General features: G+C 37.7%; 3 protein-coding genes across 3 annotated transcripts; 1 reads left to right on the top strand and 2 right to left on the bottom strand.

The window, feature by feature from the left end:
* Positions 1-2,381: 2,381 nt before the first annotated feature.
* Positions 2,382-3,149, bottom strand: LOC127432831 (cornifelin homolog B-like). Its single transcript, XM_051684268.1, has 3 exons — positions 3,044-3,149; positions 2,628-2,782; positions 2,382-2,504 (listed from the first exon to the last, which is right to left on the bottom strand). The coding sequence occupies exons 1-3, from the start codon at positions 3,147-3,149 to the stop codon at positions 2,382-2,384; spliced, it is 384 nt and encodes a 127-aa protein (XP_051540228.1).
* A 2,110-nt stretch (positions 3,150-5,259) lies between these two features.
* On the top strand, positions 5,260-9,281 carry LOC127432937 (calcium/calmodulin-dependent protein kinase II inhibitor 2-like). Its single transcript, XM_051684470.1, has 2 exons — positions 5,260-6,118; positions 7,498-9,281. Exons 1-2 carry the CDS (start codon positions 5,797-5,799, stop codon positions 7,581-7,583), a joined length of 408 nt encoding a protein of 135 aa, XP_051540430.1. The 5' UTR covers positions 5,260-5,796; the 3' UTR covers positions 7,584-9,281.
* LOC127432936 (claudin-7-B) lies at positions 9,099-14,401 on the bottom strand. The gene is made up of 4 exons (XM_051684469.1): positions 13,870-14,401; positions 11,283-11,447; positions 10,817-10,901; positions 9,099-10,661 (listed from the first exon to the last, which is right to left on the bottom strand). Exons 1-4 carry the CDS (start codon positions 14,090-14,092, stop codon positions 10,505-10,507), a joined length of 630 nt encoding a protein of 209 aa, XP_051540429.1. The 5' UTR covers positions 14,093-14,401; the 3' UTR covers positions 9,099-10,504.
* Between the last annotated feature and the right edge of the window lie 7,468 nt (positions 14,402-21,869).

The raw sequence follows: 21,869 nt of genomic DNA, 5'->3' as shown, positions 1-21,869 counted from the left end.
TAGTTCTTATGTTTCTATTGTCTTGGTTCTTTGCTTTTTCCATTAAAAGTATCTGCATGAATGGTGAAATCGAGAAAATTATATGTAGATAAGATGTAAAAATCCCAAAAGAAGTGAATATTTTTGTTTTACTTCAGAAACGTTATCATTAAACAAAAAGTTACACGTACAATTTCCAGTCCAACGAGCATGAACGGTAAAGCGGGCCCTACTTGAACAGAATAGGTGGGTTAACCTTTGATTTGCTATAAATAGTGAAGCTATTAGCTTAACTACATTTAAATCAAGTAGCTTTTCAATAGCAAAGTTATTTCTTTGATTAGGTAACGGCACAGTGTTGACAAAACACTAAATCATGCCATACTGTATATAGTTTTAAATCAGAATTAAAGATGTCCAATTCACAAATTAATTACTAAATCAGTTCTTTACAATGAATTGGTCACATATGATAGCAAAACTGCACACACTGAATTGTTTGGTAGATTTTTTTTTTTTTTTTTTTTTTTTACCAACAATGACTAATTTTCACTATTGACACTACCACAAAAATACAAGATTGTTGTTGTCTTAAATATATAACTTCTTAGCCGATGCTGGTAGTTAATTGATCTCTTTGTACTGAGATTGTTATTCTTTCCTAAAAACTCTGCTCTATCACTTTCTACCTGTATAACGGTAAAGGACACTAAAGATACATTAAATATATACAGTATAAATTAGGCAAAAATAAAGGTTATTGGCATGTATAATTGAATAAAAAACCTCTAGCACTCATGGCAGGGAACCTTTCTATTGCACAAAACGTTTATAGTAGGGGAAAGAAAATTCTTAATTTTATTAAAACTATAAAAAGTTTGTTCCAAAAAATTTCTATGGCTACAAAAACACCTTTTATTCTTAGAAGCAGGTCTTGTGTACAGAGAAAAATAAATAAATAATCAATTCCAGTTTCCTTAAGAAGAAAAGAGAACACACATACAGTATATATCCTTCTGTTTCATCACAAATTATATCACAAAATATTTACAGAAAATTGACAGTTATCAAACTGAGTATCTTACATATATAAATACTATGGAAAGTTTAAAATATAGATATAAAGTAATAGTTCACCCCAAAAATGATAATTTGATATATTAACCTTTATTCCTACTCAAACTCGTATGTCTTTCTTCTGCGAAACACAAAGATATTTTTATGGACATATGTTCTGTTTTTGTCAAAAACCAATGCAAGTAAATGGGGTTCAACTGTTCCAAGCTCCAAAAGCTCTGAAGTGATATGATTGGTTTTAACTACAAATCTTGACATCTACAATCTCCTAGGCCAGTGATTCTTAACCTGGGGTTGCGACACCCCAGTTGGTCCCAAAGGGGTCAGAAAAACGTTTATTTTGAACAAGTGTAAAAAAAACACTTGCATAATGGCACCACCATTGGAAGATGTCACATGGGTCTAGTAATTCATACATTTGTAGTCATCTTAGTTGGACAGCAAATTAGTCATGGAGCGATTTCTTACTGGTGCTGTTAAAAAGCATCCAACAGAAATGGAATCAAAAGGAAATATGACAACAATTACTTAGAATATGGCTTCACTCAGACCACCGATGGGGATCCACAACCACAGTGTGTGATTTGTGGTGACGTGTTAGTGAAGGAGAGCCTTAAACGGTCCAAGATGCTAAAGCACTTAAAAACTAAACATGAATCACTGCAAATAAAGTCACTGGAGTTTTTCCAACAAAATCTACAAGAGCTACATTGTTAAATCACTCCTGCCGAAAGCTGTTACAGTGAACGAGAGGGCACTTCGCACCTCGTTCATTATGACCATTGGATCACCAAGACTGGAAAGCCACACAATTTAGTTGAGTTCTTTTTATTTTTTATTTTTTAAATGCGCTAAAGAGACTTTCATCATGAAATATTGTCATTTTTAACAATGGGTCGCACTTGCAAAAAGGTTAAGAACCACTGTCCTAGGCGCATCATGATTTCAAGATCGATTACACTTCCTCATGCTTGACACATGCCCACTCTGCATACACACTTTGCATATGCATTAAGGGCAAGGAAGTGTAATTGTGATCGTGAACATTTCAAAGTGTTGGACCCAATGACTTGCACTTTATGTAAACACATACAGTATTTTCAAAATAAATAAATAGATATTTGTTTGCCTTCCACACAAGAAAGAAAATCATACAAGTAAATGTGAGAATTGTCATTTTTGGTGAACTATTCCTTTAATGAAATAACAATACATACATGAAAACCTGTGTGTGTCAGGATTTCAGCCAACATGTTTCCCTTCATAATGATGTCATGTATAGGACATAGCCAACTGTACATATGGCACTGTCGCTATGAGAGAGTTTAAACAACTCTGGCACCAACCAGAGTTACTTGATTAGCTCTCTCCCTCATCTCTCGTGACATCTGACACCAAACGCAGAGTCTGCAGCATGTGGCCATCAGGCAGTCATCACAGATATTGCCCTGCAAACAGATGTCTATACTTAATTTAGATTTATAAAATGTTACTTTCTGTAAACGTAAATATAGATCCAATAAAAGGACTGTAAATCTGAAGGACTGTAAATCTGTAAAGGTGATGCTCACCTTTATCCCATAACGATTGCGCATGGAGACCCTCATAGACAGCGTTATAGGTGGGACGATCCCACACATGTCCAGCAGAGGGAGACATAAACACTCACCGTACTCCTTGGTTTTCATACAGGCAAAGCACCAGTGACACCAGTAACCAAAGCAACCTATTCACAAAAATTGCAGATATTGTGTACTATAAATTCAACATTTAAAATAAATAAGACATTTTTAGGTTCATGCATTTCAATTTCATAAAATTCCATCAAATTGAATTATTTTAATTTGGTTAAATATAACTCGATTAAATTTGACGGAATTTTGTTATGGAATTGAAAAGCGCAAATCTTAAAAATTGGCTAAAGTATATATATTTTTGGAGTGCACCAGCCACGATCGTGTAGCAAAGACATCTATACTTCACTTACATTCAGGCAAATTGTCGCAGAAGTCACAAATGCCTGAACCCCATTGATCAGAGTCTCTAGAGTACATCACAGGCTGTGGCTGTGTGATTACCATTGTGGTCGTCATGCTTACAGCTAAAAAATGAACAGAAAAAGAGATGTGATACTTTTAACACCACAATCTGATCCTGATTTCCCATTATTTTAACTTGAGAAGTTACTTCCAAACAAGGACTCTGAAATTATTTGAGATCATTTCAAGATCAAAAAACAACATGTTTCCTTGACATAAGTGATAGGCACAATTAAAAGTGAACATAGCTTTATGTGATATTCAGAGATATGACTTGCAAGTATCTCAGTGAAAATGATTCTTGCTCAAATATAAAAGGTTAAATAATCAAACTCAGATAAGATAATCAGTTCAGAGTGATGAAAAGCTGTTTAGATCCTGAGAATCTGTGTAGAAAATCTACACTCACCTTTGTGTTGTCAGATATCCAATGTAATGAACTGTAATGAGCATCATCTGTTTGTAATTCTGTGATCACAATCTTGCTTTTATACTGAGTGGCTACAGCGTTTAGGAGGAATCCATCTGGCTTATTTTATGACAAAAATAATATTGATAGCTTTTCATGAAAGTGCCCAGATAGCAAGGTGATATTTAGATTTCTTTTTTTTTTTTTATCCAAATCATGGTTGAGACTGAATTCTCAGTGTTAAAACTACAGTATGTTGGATTTTGATAAAAGCCAACAGCACATATAAGTGGTGACAGTGACATTAAACTAACACTGATTTGTAGTTGATGACCACGAGATCGTGTGTGTGTGCTTCTCAGCTGCTTCTGAATACTCTAATTGATGCTGCCTCATTAGTGAGGAAACAGGTGCATCCTATACAGAAGTCTTGTTTGTTGAAGCACCTGACACACACAAACGAATTCTCTGGCACAATTTTAAACAATGATGTTCATGGATCTTGTCATGTCTCTTTTCCTTTGTTTTACTGGCTTGTTGTTTGTGTTTAGTGTTTGATTCTGTTACTGGCAGGAATTTACTACATTAATTTTAAAAAGTGTATAAAGGCTTTGAAGAAATATTTCCACGTACTTCAAATAGCATCTTATTTTATCAAGATTTATTGGGTATGTCTTCATTAACAAAGTTCAAACAATATTATGGCAGATCACTTTAAAATAATAGTTCACCCCAAAATGAAAATTCTTTCATCATTTTCTCACACTCATGCCATCCCAGATGTGCATGACTTTTTTCTGCTGAACACAAATGAAGATTTTTAGAAGAATATCTCAGCTGTGTAGGTCCATATAATGCAAGTGAATGAGTACCAAAATGTTGAAGCTCCAAAAAGCACATAAAGACAGCATAAAAGTAATCCATAAGACTCCAGTGGTTAAATCCATGTATTCAGAAGCGATATGATAGGTGTGGGTGAGAAACAGATCATTACTTATGTTTTCTTTTTTTTTCTCCTATAAATTCTCCTCCCTGCCCAGTAGGTGGTGATATGCATGAAGAATGCAAATTGCCAAAAACAAAAGAAGAAAATGTGAAAGTGAAAGTGGAGATTTATAGTAAATAAGGAATTAAATATTGATGTGGTTCTCACCCACACTTATCATATCACTTCAGAAGACAGGGATTTAACCACTGGAGTCAAATTGTTTATTTTTATATTGCCTTTAAGTGCTTTTTGGAGCTTCAAAGTTCTGGTCACCATTCACTTTCATTGGCTGGACCTACAGAGCTGAAATATTCTTCTAAAAATCTCCATTTGTGTTCTGCAGAAGAAAGAAAGTCATACACATCTGGGATGAGGGTTATTAAATGACGAGATAATTTTCAGTTTTGGGTGAACTATTTCTTTAACAGTTCCAGCTGCCATGGAATGATGAGGGAATACCTGTAGCCATTTGCAGTTTACATAAACTGCTATGGATATGAGCTAAGGTATGCATGGAGACTACAAAGCATTTAATCGCCGATCAGTTATCAAAGTTCTCAAAAAATGTTATCCTCTCTCTTCTTGTTATTCTGACATCTGACACTGCAGTAGTAGCCTACCTCTCCCATGAGACATGACTTTAGTGAATTATGTAGCCTACTGCCTGCAGACTGTGTATGTTATGTAGGCCTATTGGCAGACTTTAAAACGCACAGGATGAACTGTGGACCGTTTAGTAATCTCAATAGCTCAGGGACAGATTGTGATTGAAGATGAGCAGGGCTACAAGTTTCTCAGCGGATTAATAATTTGGTTCGGGGATTAAAGTTGGCAAATGCTGTGTTGTCCTCAAGAGCCATGACGTAAGGGGGTGTGGGATTTGGGATATCCCGAATGTTATCACGAAATCCTCTTACATTTTCTGTGGAAAAAAAAATGTCTTTGCAGAAAGGGCGGGAAACATTCTCTCGTCAATGTGTTTAGTCGGAGAAAAATCATTGTCATTCAGCAGCTTGTATGAAGGACTAATGTTATTCTATTATAAAGGAGCATTATATACGGTCCACTGCATCCTTTGACTGGAAGATGCAGAACACAAACGGTCATTACCGCATCAAGAGCGTTGTATGTCTTCTGCGGTTTCCCGCCTGAATAAAGACCATGTCATGACAAACGAGATCACTGCAGAGACAACGAGACACTGGTAACAATCAGCAAACGGATAAACTGCGCATATAAATACTGAATACAACTGTTGTGTTCTTGATACCAGTGGGATTGTTTTCGTTTCGACGTCCTTCTGAATGCTGTACTGTTGCGGAGGTAGGGAGAAGGAGGAGAAGGAGCACACGGGCGCGAACGAAGCGTTGATTAGCAGCGGGGAACCGGAGACGGTCACCGTTGAAAACCGGGAAGAAAGTCCGGCCGCAGGGATGTTTGACATAGCGGATTTGCCCGAGCTCCTGCCTCCCTCGGAGCAACTTCAGCCGAACCCCCCTGACTCAGCGTGTCAGATGCAGCATTTGGGCGGTGAGTTCAACAGGGACTGTTTGAGCCCCGAGTGCCATCAGAGGAGGTTAGGCCAGAGGGCCCCCAAGCTCGGACAGATCGGACGCTCAAAGAGAGGTGAGGAATGTGTTCTGTGTTTGCTTGATATATGTGATTTAGTACCCCACATAGCTTTTGATGCATATTGATCACATATTATAAAAGCACATGTTTGTTAATTTTGGTAACACTTTATATCAGCTAGCCTTACACAACATGTTGCTCTATAATAATAATAATAATAATAATTATTATTATTATTATTATTAATAAAGAACAATGTGTAATTACAGCTCCACAAATGTATTATATGTTAAAGGGATAGTTCACCCAAAAATGAAAATTCTCATCATTTACTCGCCCTCATGCCATCCCAGATGTGTGACTTTCTTTCTTCTGCAGATCACAAAAGATTTTTAAAAGAATATCTAAGCTCTGTAGGTCCTCATAATGCAAGTGTAAAAAAAATTAAAAAATAATAATAATAATCCATAAGACACCAGTGGTTAAATCCATAATTTCTGAAGTGATATGATAGGTGAGGGTGAGAAACAGATCAATTTTTAAGTCTTTTTATTTTATTTTATATTTTTTTACTAAAAATCTCCACATTTGAGCAGCCCCAACCAGTTGGTGGCTGAATGTGGAAGTGAAAGTGTAGATTTTCAGTAAAAAAGGACTTACATTTTGATCTGTTTCTCACCCACACCTATCCTATTGCTTCTGAAGACATGGGTTAAACCACTAGAGTCATATGGATTACTTTTATGCTGACTTTATGTCCTTTTTGGACCTTCTGAGTCCTTGTCACCTTTCACTTGCTCTGTAAGGACCTACAGAGCAGATATATTCTTCTAGAAATCTTTGTTTGTGTTCTGCATGAGAAAGAAAGTCATACACATCTGGGATGAGGGTGAGAAAATAAGAGAATTTTCAGTTTTGGGTGAACTATCCCTTTATGTAGGCTACACCTTGTTCATTGGTAGCTTATTACTCCGTACTTGGGTCATTGACAAATACAGTTGTCCGAGGTGGTAAAAATTAGAAATAGTTTAAAAGAAAATTGTTTCGCTGCTTATTTTTAAGAAACAATAACAAAAATATGATTCCAAAATACATATGCCATTGCCAACATTTATTTTTTTCAAGAATTTCAGTTTTTAATGAGACTTTTGTTTTTACTGTCTCGAGATGATTACACCACATTTTGTACTTTAAACCCCAGGGAAAAAATATCAAAATGTCTTTGAACTCAGATATTGAAAACATGTTCATCATAGCAGAGGTGAAGTAATTGATTTGTGTGAATTATTATTCTTTTTTTTATTTCTTTTTTTTATGTATTCTGAAAAAAAATTGCCACCACATCATTGACCCAATACTGTAATTACACTGAGTTTAAGAGTGACCCCTGATTTTGACACTGAGTAAAGTAGGCTGTGAACTTTATTTTGTAGTTGTTATAGAGGATGAAGATCTGGACGACATCATGAACAACAGCAATGGATCACCACCTGTGCCTCTCAGCAATGCACCATCCTGAGCATCCTCATTCTAAAAATTCTGGACCAGCTATTTGTGAAATGCATCCTTCTGCCATTGGCACAGTCGGGATACTTTCAGCAGGAGAAAAGACAAACACCCCTCCTAGTTTCAGATTCACATGAGAACCGCATGCGTTTCAGCTGTAGTTTAGTCCCAGTGCATGGCAGTAGCAATCACCCAACAAACAACAGGCGACACAGCTGATTTGTTAAGTTGCTGGTAGCTTCTTGGTAGATAAGAGCTTTGAGTGTGACATTCGTGCCTCTCAGAGAAAGAAATGTGCAAATGGAGGCTGATATGCACATCAATATCTGACCAAAAGAAAAGACCAGCAACTGTAATAGATCACTCAATCTAGACTTGTGATGTGTTATTATAATGATATTTTCATCCACTTTGTGTAATTTATTCAAACTTTTAATGAGGAAAATGGTACAGTGAGTGTTGTCATATTTTACTTAATTTGTCTCTAAAAGTTGGGGAAATATAAGCTGCTTCTCTAGAGGCTTTGCATCTCTAGTTACAGAGGTTTACATGTTTTTATGCCTTATGAAATGTTGCATGTTGCATTATGTAGTTATATTAGCACTTTGAAATGCTATGCACATGCTTGACAAGCTGTCCTTTTAAAAAAAAAATTGTTTTGTTTTATACATTGATCGGGTGAGCAACAAGTTGGTGAAAGTGGCTACAATTTAGAGGATCGGTTCACTGATTCTGTGAAAGAGAATTTATAATGTCTCATGTGGTGAAACAAAAAACACAAACACACACATTAATAAATCACAAACACAAACCTGAACTCTTTTTCCTGTAAATTGTCGGTCAAAGTTTCAAACGGTTCCATTTTTGGCCACTAGATGTCAACAAAACCAAAGAAATTAACAAAGTTTACTATGCGTGTATTAACGAACGTTAGTTTCATTGCAACGATTTCACTGGCGTTCGACCACGTTCTTTTAATATAAACATTTTTGTCTGCCCACAAAGGCTACATGTTTAATGTCTGGGAAAATGAATTAGGAGAGAGGAATACCGTATGCTCGCCTAGATCATTACGTCATTCTCACGAATGGACAGGGCGTGGTCTTCCTAGTCACAGCACCTGACGGAAGGAGAGCTACACTGGCGGCACATAACCAGTGGGTGGAAGCAGAGAGCAATACACACACAAGGAAAACAATTTGGAAAGTACCAACATTTTTGTTTTACAGTTCTAATAGGCATAATCCGTATACTCCGCGAACAAGGGGTTTCATCATAATGTTCAAATAAAGCCCCTTTGACAGCATATAATTTGTGAAATACATGTAGGTGGCTTGATCTAATACAAGGATACATTAGCATAAACTCCATTTAGCCTACAATACTCTTAGCCAGTTAGGTAGGCTACATGCAAACTGCAAAACAAGGGGACCATGTTGAAGAGGTATTGACCGAGGTATTTGCAAATAGGCATTGGGGAAACTGCCAAATCATTGATTTGACAAATAAGAAAGTGACACTGACCAAGTCTCATTTAAAAAACTTTATTTACATACAATTGTTAATTTGCAAACTTGCACAGACAAAAAAAAAAAAAAAAAAAATTAAAAGTTAAATATTTGCATATGTTGGTCACAAATATAAAATGATTATAACAGGGGCAGCCCACCTCAAGTGGTCTAAGCACAGACCAAAAAAAAAAAAAAAACAATACTTCACCCACATGAAACCTGGTTTGTAACCAGCTGTGATAAAACCAAGCTTCAACTAATCCTCAGCCTTTTTTCTTCTTCTGTTTGAAATAAGAGCACTTTGAAAACATTTGTAACTTATTAGCTTTATAAATGTACACAACAAGGCCGACACTGGAGCACAAAGGCACTGAAAAGTTTCACTTTACAAAAAAATAAGAGCCATTCCTTTGGTTTTAAAACAGTTCTTAAAGATATAAAAGTGAAGCACAACATTGCTCATGACAAAGTGAAAAGCATTGATCATGTTGCTCAGTAAAAGAAACTGACATATCCATGAAATTCTTGTAAAATGTGAACAGTTGAGTGCCTTGTTGGGAGTATTTCTAGTCATATCTAAACATTTTATTCATCATAGACAAAAGTGCTCTTTGGGCAGTTCAGTTGATAATGACTGAAACAGTAATTTGCTGGTATTTTTCATGCATGTTGGTATTACAGCACCATTAAGTCTGTCTCCCTAGCAATAGGAACAAATGTGTAGCCTTTTCCTTTCAGTAATCGTTTTTCAAAGTAGTGCTTCCCTTAGAGGATGTTAATTTGTTTAAAATAAATTGTTAGAGAGGTTTTAGTGGCACAGGAACCAAACTGAAATCATGTTGCAAAATGAACTAGAACTTTGCATGAGTTAGCCTGTTTGTACTCTGACCTTAAAAGAAAGAAAAAAAAAAAAGAAACAGCAATATCACATTGTTCTTTTTATGTATCCTAGTGTCTGGCACAACTACTGGCTCAGAAGAAGCACAGCAAGCAAAGCAGAGAGGATCAGGACATGGCTTTAAGAAGCAGAGATGCAATGTAACTTAGAGGCATGAGTAATTATTTTCCCTGAGCATTCCTTCCCTCATGTTCAATAAACATGGCAGTTTTATGAAATTTGGAACACACTGGGGAAGTAACCTCTCTTTCAAACTCACATCAGTAACAATTTATAATAGAAACTGTAAAAGACTAAAATTGTGCTTTATATCAAAAGGAAAGCACCTCTTTATCTGAGGTGGGCTGCTGTATCCGAGCATCAGTAAAATCTGACCTGTTTGTTTGTTCTATTCTAAGCCTACTTTCAATAACAATAAAATAAATAAAAATCTAAACAGTTCTCATATTAGTTGGCCAGGGAAAGTTCTACCAGAACTCCACAATTCTTTAAGGTCTTCTCCAACTTGTGAACAATGGATGCCACTCAAACGTACTCCTTGCTGCTGCTTGGTGGTCTGGAGGACCTTGGGTACTTGGGAGATGCTTTACCCTTTGGGCAGGATGCAGCCAACATGACTCCACCCATTATGTCCAGGAAAGCGCCTGCCCAGGCAATGAAAATGGCTGCACCAAACTCGTACCTATAGAAATATGATAATTCAGTGGAGAACAATAGCACCATTCTAGTACAAAATACAAGTTTTGACCTCCTCCTCTTCAGCACAATTAAAAGGAGGTGATCAAATGGACAAATGACTAAAAATGTTTGGTTGTGGTTTGCAGTATTTGAACTTACTTGGTATTGACAGGTGTGAAAGGGTTGTAGAAGTCCCGGACAATTTGATTTGTAAACCAGCCACAGGCAACAATGCTACTGAGAGCTGAGGAAAGAAATTAACACAAGTTATTTCTGAAAAACTAAACATTGAAGAAAAGATCCAGCAATATCCTTTTGGTACAATGCTGCCTGCCCTACACAGTTTCTGCCCACAGAGTGGGGGTGGCAAACATATTTTACATGTTATTTTAGTTGCATTTTGTAATCCAAATCAATGAGAAACCAAATGGTTGTAGCAGGGGAGTAAAGATAAGAGATCCTAAAATGGCTTGGAATAGTTTTAACCTGGCAAAACAGTTCCTTTAACCTTGACATTTAAAAATTAATCCAGAGAATGCCAAACTCTTGTACAGCAGTTGAAGAAAAACAGTGTGTAGGCTATTACAAGATATATTGCAGTTTAAATGGTATGAAGCAAACATACCTCCAACTATGAGGATTATACCGCCTGTCATGGCAATGCGAGACTTTTTGACCTTGTCATCACCACCACAGTTAGTGCACTTCATGCCCATGCTGGCCACACCCAGACCCATTACAGTGGCAATGATTGATACAATCATCAGGGCGCGAGTTGCCTGGAGAGCACCTGAATGAGGGAAGGGTAGAGCGAGATAGAAATGTGGTAAATAATTCTGCTGCTAAACATGCACATTTATATCTTCTCCTGCTTTGAACTAACAAACAAAAAGGTATTTTTTGTTCTTAACTTGGGAAATAAGACTTATATACTGACATTTAGTTTCATTTCAGTTAACACAATGAGGCTGAAGGTATTTTAGTCTTAATCGGTTATCTGGTGGATCATGGTTAAAGTCAGTTAGCACACAAAACGGATAGGCGCTCCATTGTTTTTACAGTACAGTCGAATATTTATGAAAGATTATTGACAGACTAAAGGGCTTTGAAACCACCCGATTCTCTACAGGCTTTTGTTTTTTTCTCCATTTGACTCACGAGAAAGCTTCCTCCCCCTCTACACCTGCAATCAGGTGCAGAGACCGTTTCCAACCGGAAGCCTCCTTTGAGAAGATTGTACACACACATGTGGGCCGCAGTTTGCCCTTTAGCTATAGAGAAACAAGAAACTGGTTTAACCAGTCCATGGGAAGCAGTATGAATCTTTGGTTTCAATGTAACAATTCATCCACTTTCTTTTAGCTTTGTGGGATTGGATTGGCATTCAAAGTACTGTGAACATACTTTTATTATCAGGCAAAACATCTCAATTTATTAGAAGGTTCTTAAATTTGAAAAGTATCTACAAAATTAACTCCTCATCTAAAGTCAATGCCAATACCAACACAAAAATCTTACAGGATGTTCAAAATGGCTGCAGGCTGTTATATCACCTGGCCTATATTTCTTCTCTCTTCATCTTTGCAGTGGCATGCATAATGTCTAATGGTTCTTCGCCAACAATACTACATCGACATATCATTTAAAAGCAAAAGTCTTGTATTTTTTATTTGTATTAGATAAAAATGTAAAACAAAGTCACCTAATAAGAGAAGAGTTTAATAACAGGCCTTATCAAAGACACTGATATAAAAGATTGACTAAATGACTTTAGTGTCCATCATAAAGACAATGGCAGAGTGAGCAAAATGACTTTACTCCATCATTCATAGATGATGAGAGTGAAGAGGTTGAATTACTTTAGAATACTTTAGAGTGAAAAAAAAGATAGGCTGAATATCTTTGTTCGGGTGCTTTCATAAACAATGAAAGAAATAAAACTTGGGACAAGGGGAAAGCATCTAAACCATGAATGTTATTTCTGAAGCTTGTTGTTTCAATAAGATGTTGGCAAAACACTAAAGTGATTCAAAGACAATGGCTGACTCCCCCACCCGATACAGGAGCACCGAGTTTCCATGAGTGGAGGAAGGGCAGGAGTCACACCCGTATAATCATTACTTTGAGTAAAAGTGTAACCCAAACATATCACCTACTGTTATAGCTAGGCTTTGTTCCCAGTCGAAAAAATACACCCCAGTGTTAAAACTATATACATTTGTTGCTTATAACTAATAATGTTTTTTATTATTATTATTATTATTATTATTATTATTGTTCATTCAAAGATGGCTTGCAGGTCTCTCTGAAAATGCTAAATTTGCGTTTTTACCCTTTTGAGATATCTTTTTTTTTGACCCAGCAACAAAACAAATCATTATCGAAAAACACCCAGTTCTACAATAATTCATACTAAACAAATGGATTTATTACAACAAAAAACCATTTTCGTGACCAAAATGAGATTAGATCTCTAAATCCACTTCAGTGCACCGAACAAGACCAAATATGAGTTGACAGAAATTCAAGAAATATGTGCTTGTCGAGTCACCGCTAAGAGATAGTGTGTAGGGCGTGGTAAGGGGAGAAAAACAAAACAAAAACAATGTATGTGCTAGATTTAGCATAGGCAGAACGTAGCTGGGCATTCCGGGTCCCCTGGCTGTATATTGCTTTGGGCCCCTTACCTAGAATTTATAATCCAAATCTTAGAATTTGTTTTGGGGCCCCCTTGGACCTGTGGACCCCTAGAATCATTACCACCTTTCACCCCTCTAGATACGGCCCTGACCATAGGCTAGCATTACCATAGTTTAACATGTAAAAATGTATTCTGCAGGTAATAATTTTAAAGATATAAATATTATTGTATTGGTCAACAGTTCAGTTTTAAAGTTTAAAGTTATTACTCAGCTAACATTCGTGTATGATACAGCAGAAATCAGTTATATTGGTAGCCTGGCACCAGACAAAGCCAGAACTCTCATATCATTATCACCACAGTGTGAAGACGTAATCTTATTCCACTACTGAGAGAATTATTACGCGCTCCCGACACACCGTTTTACCAAGCAACAGCTTTAGGTAGTTCAAAAACAAGTTGCCACAGCTTGCATTCTAAAATAGCCAAGTACAACTAAAGAAAACTAGTTTTGAAAGTACAACCAGCTAAATTGACTTCATAGTAAAGGTTTATAGGAGTTTTAACTTACCGTCGAGTTGGAGGATGGAGTCATACACCTTGCACTGAATTTGCCCGGTGCTCTGAGAAGCGCACGACATCCAAAGGCCTTGATACATCGCTATCGCTGTGATTATATTATCTCCAACGTAGGCAGACATCTTCCACTGGGGCAAGATTGTGCCAACAATGAGCCCAATCAAGCCGAGAATCGACAGAGAAAACCCCAGGAGCTGCATTCCTTTATTTGCCATCTTCTCGCAGTATGGTTTCAAGATAAGTTACTGTATCACAATATCGGTTTAGAAACGCGGAGGAAAGAATTCCGCGAAGAGCTCTAGGTGTTCTGAATAAATGAGCGCAGTTTCCGTAATCCACCGACTTTTAACGGGTTAAATTCACCAAAGGAAAAAAACGTGTAAATAATAAAATAAATAAAAACAAATTTAAAATTTGTTTTAAAACTTTTAAAAAATGGGTCCAGAAACTCTTGCGTTGTGTGGATGCGGTAGCCCACACACCTGTTGCAGGAAGCAGCACCTTGAATATGAAATGAGCTGCTGACTTGAGCTTTAAGAGTCTCGTCCTTTATATAGGCGGAGTCAGTTTGAGTTTCGTCTTTGACGGTTCCGTTTAAATTGCTAGTGCTGTTGAGTACAGGTCGGGGGTTTCGAGCCGACAACGTATTGAAGTATGTGTAATGCTACTGATTGCTATCAAAACTTGGTCACGCTTTTAGCGTTTGATGATATAGACTCTACAACGCCTCATCTTGGCAAGAACCTTTGGAATTAATGTGATGTTCTGGAATGGAAGATATGTCTTAACCACCATACCAGTAATTTTATATAATGAGCTTGATTGGATTGTCTTACAATAAATATAGGCTTTTTTATGTAAAATGTATTTTAAGAGATTTTTAAGGGTCAGGCAAAAATAAACATCAAAGGCCCCATGGAGTATCATGCTGCTTTGATTTAAATAGCAGCAAAAACTGTTTGTCACTATGCACTGCGGAATTTTCCTGATCCATGAGATCTTGGCGTGTCCTAAGTTTGATTTTGAGGCAATTTGATCTCATTTTTAATATAATTTTGCAAATGTATGCATGAAAGGATAGTATTTGGAGTAAATGGGCTAGGCCTCTATAAAACATATTGTGTTGGGGGTTTATATGTGTTCTGAAAAATGTTCATTGACTCATCTAATCACAATGGATTTGTGTAATTTGTTTATTGAATACTTTAGATGTTATAAAATGCCAAATGAAATAAAAAGAAAATGGTGAAACCTTTTCTGAAGTGGTTATCTTGAATGAGCATGATCTTAATTTGTCACTCAAAAAAGCATTTTGCAGTCTCAGTTATTTGCATTAGTGTACAAATTTTGCTCTAACTATTGCCCCTGTACTGTATATCTGCACTATTTCACTATAATTGTCTTATTTTCGTCCCCACCGCTGTTCTTGATAGTCAGTAAATCCACATAAAGACGCCATTGTGTCCGCACAGCGGCACACTCCAAATACTGTAGAGCTGATACTGCGATTCACATAACTTGGCAGAAAATCTAAATAATTTCACATATTTAGTGTCACCCAGGTATGCTGTTTCTTGCCACTGTGGCCTAACTACAATACAAACACACATGTCAGATGAATTCAGGAGCAGTGTCATCAGACTTACAACCACTTCCTGTTTCAAAGTAAAAAAAATAAATAAAATAAAATAAAAAATAAGGATTTTTACAGACAGACCAACAATGAAATTAATTGCTGACAATGTTTTTCAAGGATTTTCATTCATTCGTTCAGTGTTTTTCATTTGTAATTTTAAGTGTGTTCAAGTATTATTTCTGACATTTTACACAAGCTCTGAATAATTCAATTCTGAACATGTGTAGTAGATTCACTTACCTCACATTTAACCAGTTAGTTTTAGTTCAACAATGTTAAGTTTTGCAGATAAAACTGTTTAGCCTTTGTCAAATATACATAGTGAATTCCTTTAAACGGTGTGTGTCTAACCAGTAATCTAATAAAAGCACCAGATAAGAATGCACTTTAATAAAAGATACATATACACTCACCGTCCACTTTATTAGGTACACCTGTACATCTACTTATTCATGCGATTATCTAATCAGCCAATCATGTGGTAGCAGTGTAATGTATAAAATCACGCAGATATGGGTCAGGAGCCTCAGGTAATGTTCACATCAACCATCAGAATGGGGAAAAATGTGATCTCCGTGATTTAGACCGTGGCATGATTGTTGGTGCCAGACGGGCTGGTTTGAGTATTTCTGTAACTGCTGATCTCCTGGGATTTTCACGCGCAACAGTCTCTAGGGTGAATAGAGAATGGTGCGAAAAACAACCAGTGAGCAGCAGTTCTGTGGACGAAAACGCCTTGTTGATGAGAGAGGTCATCGGAGAATCACCAGACTGGTTCGAGCTGACAGAAAGGTTACAGTAACTCAGATAATCCCTCTGTACAATTGTAGTGAGCAAAATAGCATCTTATAATGCACAACATGTTGAACCTTAAGGTGGATGTGCTACAACAGCAGAAGACCACGTTGGATTCCACTTCTGTCAGCCAAGAACAGAAAACTGAGGCTGCAGTGGGCCTACCAGCTCAGCAGAAATCCAGATTTGTCAGACCAGGTGATGTTTTTCCAATTGTCTGCTGTCCAGTTGTGGTGAGCCTGTGCTCACTGCAGCCTTGGTTTCCTATTCTTAGCTGACAGTAGTGGATCCCAGAGGGGTCTTCTGCTGCTGTAGCCCATCCGCCTCAATGTTCGACATGTTGTATGTTCAGAAATGCTTTTCTGCATAGAACTGTTGTAACGTGTGGTTATTTGGGTTACTGTCACCAGCATGGACCAGTCTGGCCATTCTCCTCTGACCTCTATCATTAGCAAGCCATTATAACAGAACTGCTGCTCGCTGGATGTTTTTTGTTTTTCGCACCATTCTCATTACAGTCTAGAGACTGTTGCGTGTTAAAATCCCAGGACATCAGCAGTTACGGAAATACTCAAACCAGCCCGTTTACATTAACTGAAGCTCCTGACCCATATGTGCATGATTTTATACATTGCACTGCTGCCACACAATTGGCGGATTAGATAATCGCATGAATAAGTAGATGTGCAGGTGTACCTGATAAAGTGGCCGGTGAGTGTACATACCTCACACATAAACAGAAAAAACAAAACAACTTTGGTGCCATGATTTAGTGTTTGAGTAAATTGTTGTGGTAATGAGTCACAAAGGCAATACTCCCTCATCTTAAGACAAGTGGCAAAAACAGTGAGAATGACATTACAATCTCAGTCCGGCTATTAGATAGAGGAAATATTTTTAGACTCCAATCGTGGCATGTGAGTGATGACTATTAGCCACAGAGCGAAGTCATTAAACCAAATGTTTTGAAAGAAGAATGTGTCACAGCATTTACAGGAAGGAAGCCTTACCTTTATACCATTCTAATAAGTAAGAGCTTATGATTGAAGCAGACACAATATTTTTGACAATGTTTCTACTCTAATACAGTCAATGAACGGCTGTGTAGTTTTACTTTTGCTTTATGAACATGTCCAGCCACCAATTTATTTAAAAAAACAACTTTATGAGAACTTTCTGTCTCTGTTTTTTTATTTATTGGATCATTTTGAACAATATATTTCTAAATTTTTACAGTGCAGACCACCAGTCCTGATCATTTAATATTAACAACCAACACACTTTTCTAGCACTTTTGCTAGAATCAGATAAGTTCTGTCTGTGTTGTTCTGACATACTTTCACAATTTCAGAAGCTCCTAGTGCTGTACAGTATGTGCCGGAAAAATATTTCAAGCAAGCAAATTCTTTATAGTTCTTAGTAAAGTCTTTGTATTTACTCAGAGCTAGTAATTTACAGCAGCTCAAATAGCTTTTCATGGGAGCGATCGAACTTTACGTTAAGAAAAATGTCTTTATTTTCATTTTCCAATGCACAGAAACATTATCATAAACATGAGCAGAAAGAGAAAGAGAAAAGGGAGTGTCTTTTGTAATTCTACAAATCGTGATGTCACAGGTTTCAGTCGGACAAAAAAGAAAAACTCCTGTCTCATACACCTACATGAATGTGCATGTGTGTTCACCTGATTCTACCCATAGCAGTGTAGGGGGAGAGCAGGTTATGTTGTCACACTTTTCACTCTTTCTTACATTGACTGGGCACAATACATCACAATGGTATAAATGTCATACAAAATGAAAGAAAGAGCTCTTGGGTACATATTTTAAATTCATTACATCTTCATATCTTATTTCAGTACAGTTGTAGACAGTTAAATACCGTGTGCGCACTTGTGGCAACTTGCCCCATCAGCGGGTAAGTGTCACGCTATGTTATGTAAGTTGTCACATTGGATTATCAACAAATAAAAACACAACTACTTAATTGTGACTATTGATTTTTTATTTCAAATTCAAAACCAAATTCAACATCATTAAAGAACTCAAAACAACAATCAATCATCCGTAAATAACAAAAAAACAACACATCCTTATCTGACTAATCATATTCATCTTTGGAGTTACAGTTCTAGGACACATAGATTGCCTGGCCTGAGGTGCAAGCATCATGGGCCGATTCGTTGCACCTCTCACACTGCACCCAAGTCTCCTTTGGGTGGCTGTTTTAGAATGGCTCCACACAGATGAGGCAGAAGCACACCTCTTCATCTAATGATGACTCGTCTTGGATTTTCCTGTTTTTAACTGCCTTCTTGTTCTATACTATTGCACTTGTGTATATGGTTGTGTGACAATAAAAGTGATTTGATTTGATTTTGATTTACAGATCCAGATTTTGACTCCCCCCTTTGCTTCCCTTTCTTCTGAAACAGACTTTTGCTAAATTGTGCCTTATTCTTTTCCATTTCTAGTGCTTGCTTCACTGGTGTGCCAGTTAGAATTGCTGTTTTGTGTTGTTTTCTTCCTTTGCTATTTTTTTTTCGGGGACCAGCTTTTGGATAGGGCCAGTTGTCCTCTGGAGTTGGTAGACTTGTGTCAGCACTGACACTGCTGGAAAAGGGTGAGCTGATGCTAGCATAGGAATTGGGCAGGTCTGGGTCTGAGCTCATTGCAGGAAGGGCTGGGCTGGTGCTGGGGCCTGGCATGGCTGGATTGGTGCTGGGGCCTGGCATGGCATGGCTGGGTTGGTGCTGGGGCCTGGCATGGCTGGATTGGTGCTGGGGCCTGGCATGGCTGGATTGGTGCTGGGGCCTGGCATGGCTGGGTTGGTGTTAGGGCCTGGCATGGCTGGGTTGGTGCTGGGGTCTGGTATGGCTGGATTGGTGCTGGGGCATGGCATGGCTGGATTCTGAATTGGGCGATCCATAACAGAGGATGGTGCAAACTGTTGTTGGCACAGCTGCCTGACTTTCTACTTCTGTGGGAACCTTTTGACAATACTGAATAAGAGTGCAACTTCACCTGCCTCACTGCCTTTAACATAATATCTGGTGGTGTGCTGCCATTCTCCATCTTTCTTTTATCATTTCTAACCATCTTTCTTTCTTTCTTCACATGTGACAACTTTCCCCAAAGTCATTGAGACAACTTGCCTCAAACTGACATGTGCGCTAATGTTAGCTAAATCTCAAAGTTAGCTCAACATAGGACTGCAGCTAAAGTATCAAAAGACACTATTTAGTACAAATATATATAAATATATATATATATACATTTTCTCCCCAATTTGGAATGCCCAATTCCCAATGCAAGTCCTTGTGGTGGAGTAGTGACTTGCCTCAATCCGAGTGGCGGAGGATGAATCTCAGTTGCCTCCGTGTCTGAGACTGTCAATCCGCGCATCTTATCACGTGGCTTGTTGAGTGCGTTACCGCGGAGACATAGCATGTGTGGAGGCTTCACACTATTCTCTGCGGCATCCACGCACAACTCACCACACGCCCCACCGAGAGCTAACCACATTACAGCAACCACGAGGAGGTTACCCCATGTGACTCTACCCTCCTTAGCAACCGGGCCAATTTGGTTACTTAGGAGACCTGACTGGAGTCACTCAGCACGCCCTGGATTTGAACTCGTGACTCCAGGGGTGGTAGTCAGTGTCTTTACTCGCTGAGCTACCCAGGCCCCCACAAAAATATAATTTTGAACATTTATACCTAACAAAGTTTTATTACATAAAATGTAAAGTGTCATTTTTTTACTTTTGAAGGTGAAAAATAAGAAAATTGTTCGCACCTCAGAATAGAGTAACTTTGACCACATGTAAACAGGAAGTTAACCATAGAACATGTTGTCACACTAAGTAGCTATGTGATTTTTGAGATAGCAGCTGTTGTGGTGGAGGATTGTGACAACTTACCCCATTCTCCCCTTGTCTGTTTTCAGTGCGAAGAACTGAAACTACATTAACATCCTTAGCTAGTTTATAAGTATGTGAAACTGTTTAGTAAAGGCATTATTTGCTCTGGCTCTTGGGGGGAGGGTTACATACTGGTACTGGCCAAACAGGTTTCACCGTGCACCACACATCACCAAGCCTGTGAATTTCCTTGAATCGAATTCACAAACACATTCTCAGAGATCTGCTCTTTTTATTTCCTTCTACACACACAATCCAATATACACATCCTCATTTATGCTCTAGTGAGACATTTCACACACCCCAGCAGTCACTTTCTCAGCCACATACAGAGAGGACGATCAAATCGGAAGTTTATTTCTGACTTCCTTTAAATATCTTCATCATGGCACTATAAGAATAATCTGGGGGATCGGATTAGACACACCCCTATAACTGTTTAGAGTTCCACGGAAAGTAATTCAAACTGTCAACTGATGGTGACTCATATAGTTGGGAGAAACTGGGACAAGTATCAGTTGAGAAGCTCATAATTCCAATGCTGTTTTGTTTTCTTGTTAATGTTAACTCGTCTAAATTTTATACATAAATTAATTAGCACTGAGGTGTCTGCATTTATCTTGTGTAGCTTGTGGGGCATTATTATCGCTCTGATCTTAGTCATGGTTCCTATGGAGACAGTTTCGTGGAAACTCTCTCTTGCTCGCCGTCCCCTCTAAGAGTTTCTTCCTACTACTGCCCCCTATTGGAATGTCCCGATAGTTTTCATGTCAACCACTAGAGGGAGTTGTTGTCTGTCATTGGCTCTGGCCAGGGTCTGAGAGCTCACAGTCCCCATGTTGTACCTGTCAGTTGATTAGTTCTTTCTTTTATCAGTGTAATGAATGCTGAACATCACCAGAATGTCTCAGTGACTCTCTATTTCAATGTCTGTCTCTTTTTTCTCCTTTGTTGGGGTCTGATAACAATAAAGTTCATTTACATCCTAATGAGAACAAGAAGGTGAGAAGGAGAGAATGAGGGAATAAAGGACAGAAGAGAATGTGTGTGGGAATGAGATAAAAGTGAAATCAATAGTGCTGTTGCCACGGCCTTACAAGGAGGGATAATGGAGGACATTAATGATAAATACTGAGTGAGTAATTATGTAGGAAACTACATATAGATATGTGTACATGTTTGTATGGATTTGTGTATAAGTAGTTACAGTATGTATAGACCATTTCAAGGACTGTTCGTCGGTTTAAGGAAACTATATCTTTGTTCCTTGAACATTTCCTGCTAGCTGTTATACTCATTCAAAACAACAGCGGGAGGTGCTTCATTCATAGTGACTTTAACACGATTAACGTTACTAACATTAACACAATTGTCATAAAATGTCATTATTAAAATGTGGACCATGTTGTTCGGTTGCTGGAACTAATGGAAATAAAGTGTTAAGATCTCCAAAAAAGCAACCACAAATGGATGCATGAACCACTAAAAACTATAGAACTTTAGTACGCTAAAGTACTAAAAACTGAAGCACGCATCTTATTTCTGGTAGGTGAACAAAATGTATGCAACAAATTGTAAGTTTGAGAGGTAGAGCTCTAAATGTGACTATAGATAGCTCCCATTATAATATAATAATT

Source organism: Myxocyprinus asiaticus, chromosome 42 (assembly GCF_019703515.2).
Source record: "Myxocyprinus asiaticus isolate MX2 ecotype Aquarium Trade chromosome 42, UBuf_Myxa_2, whole genome shotgun sequence".
NCBI lineage: Eukaryota > Metazoa > Chordata > Actinopteri > Cypriniformes > Catostomidae > Myxocyprinus > Myxocyprinus asiaticus.
This window is presented reverse-complemented; position numbering and strand designations above follow the sequence as displayed.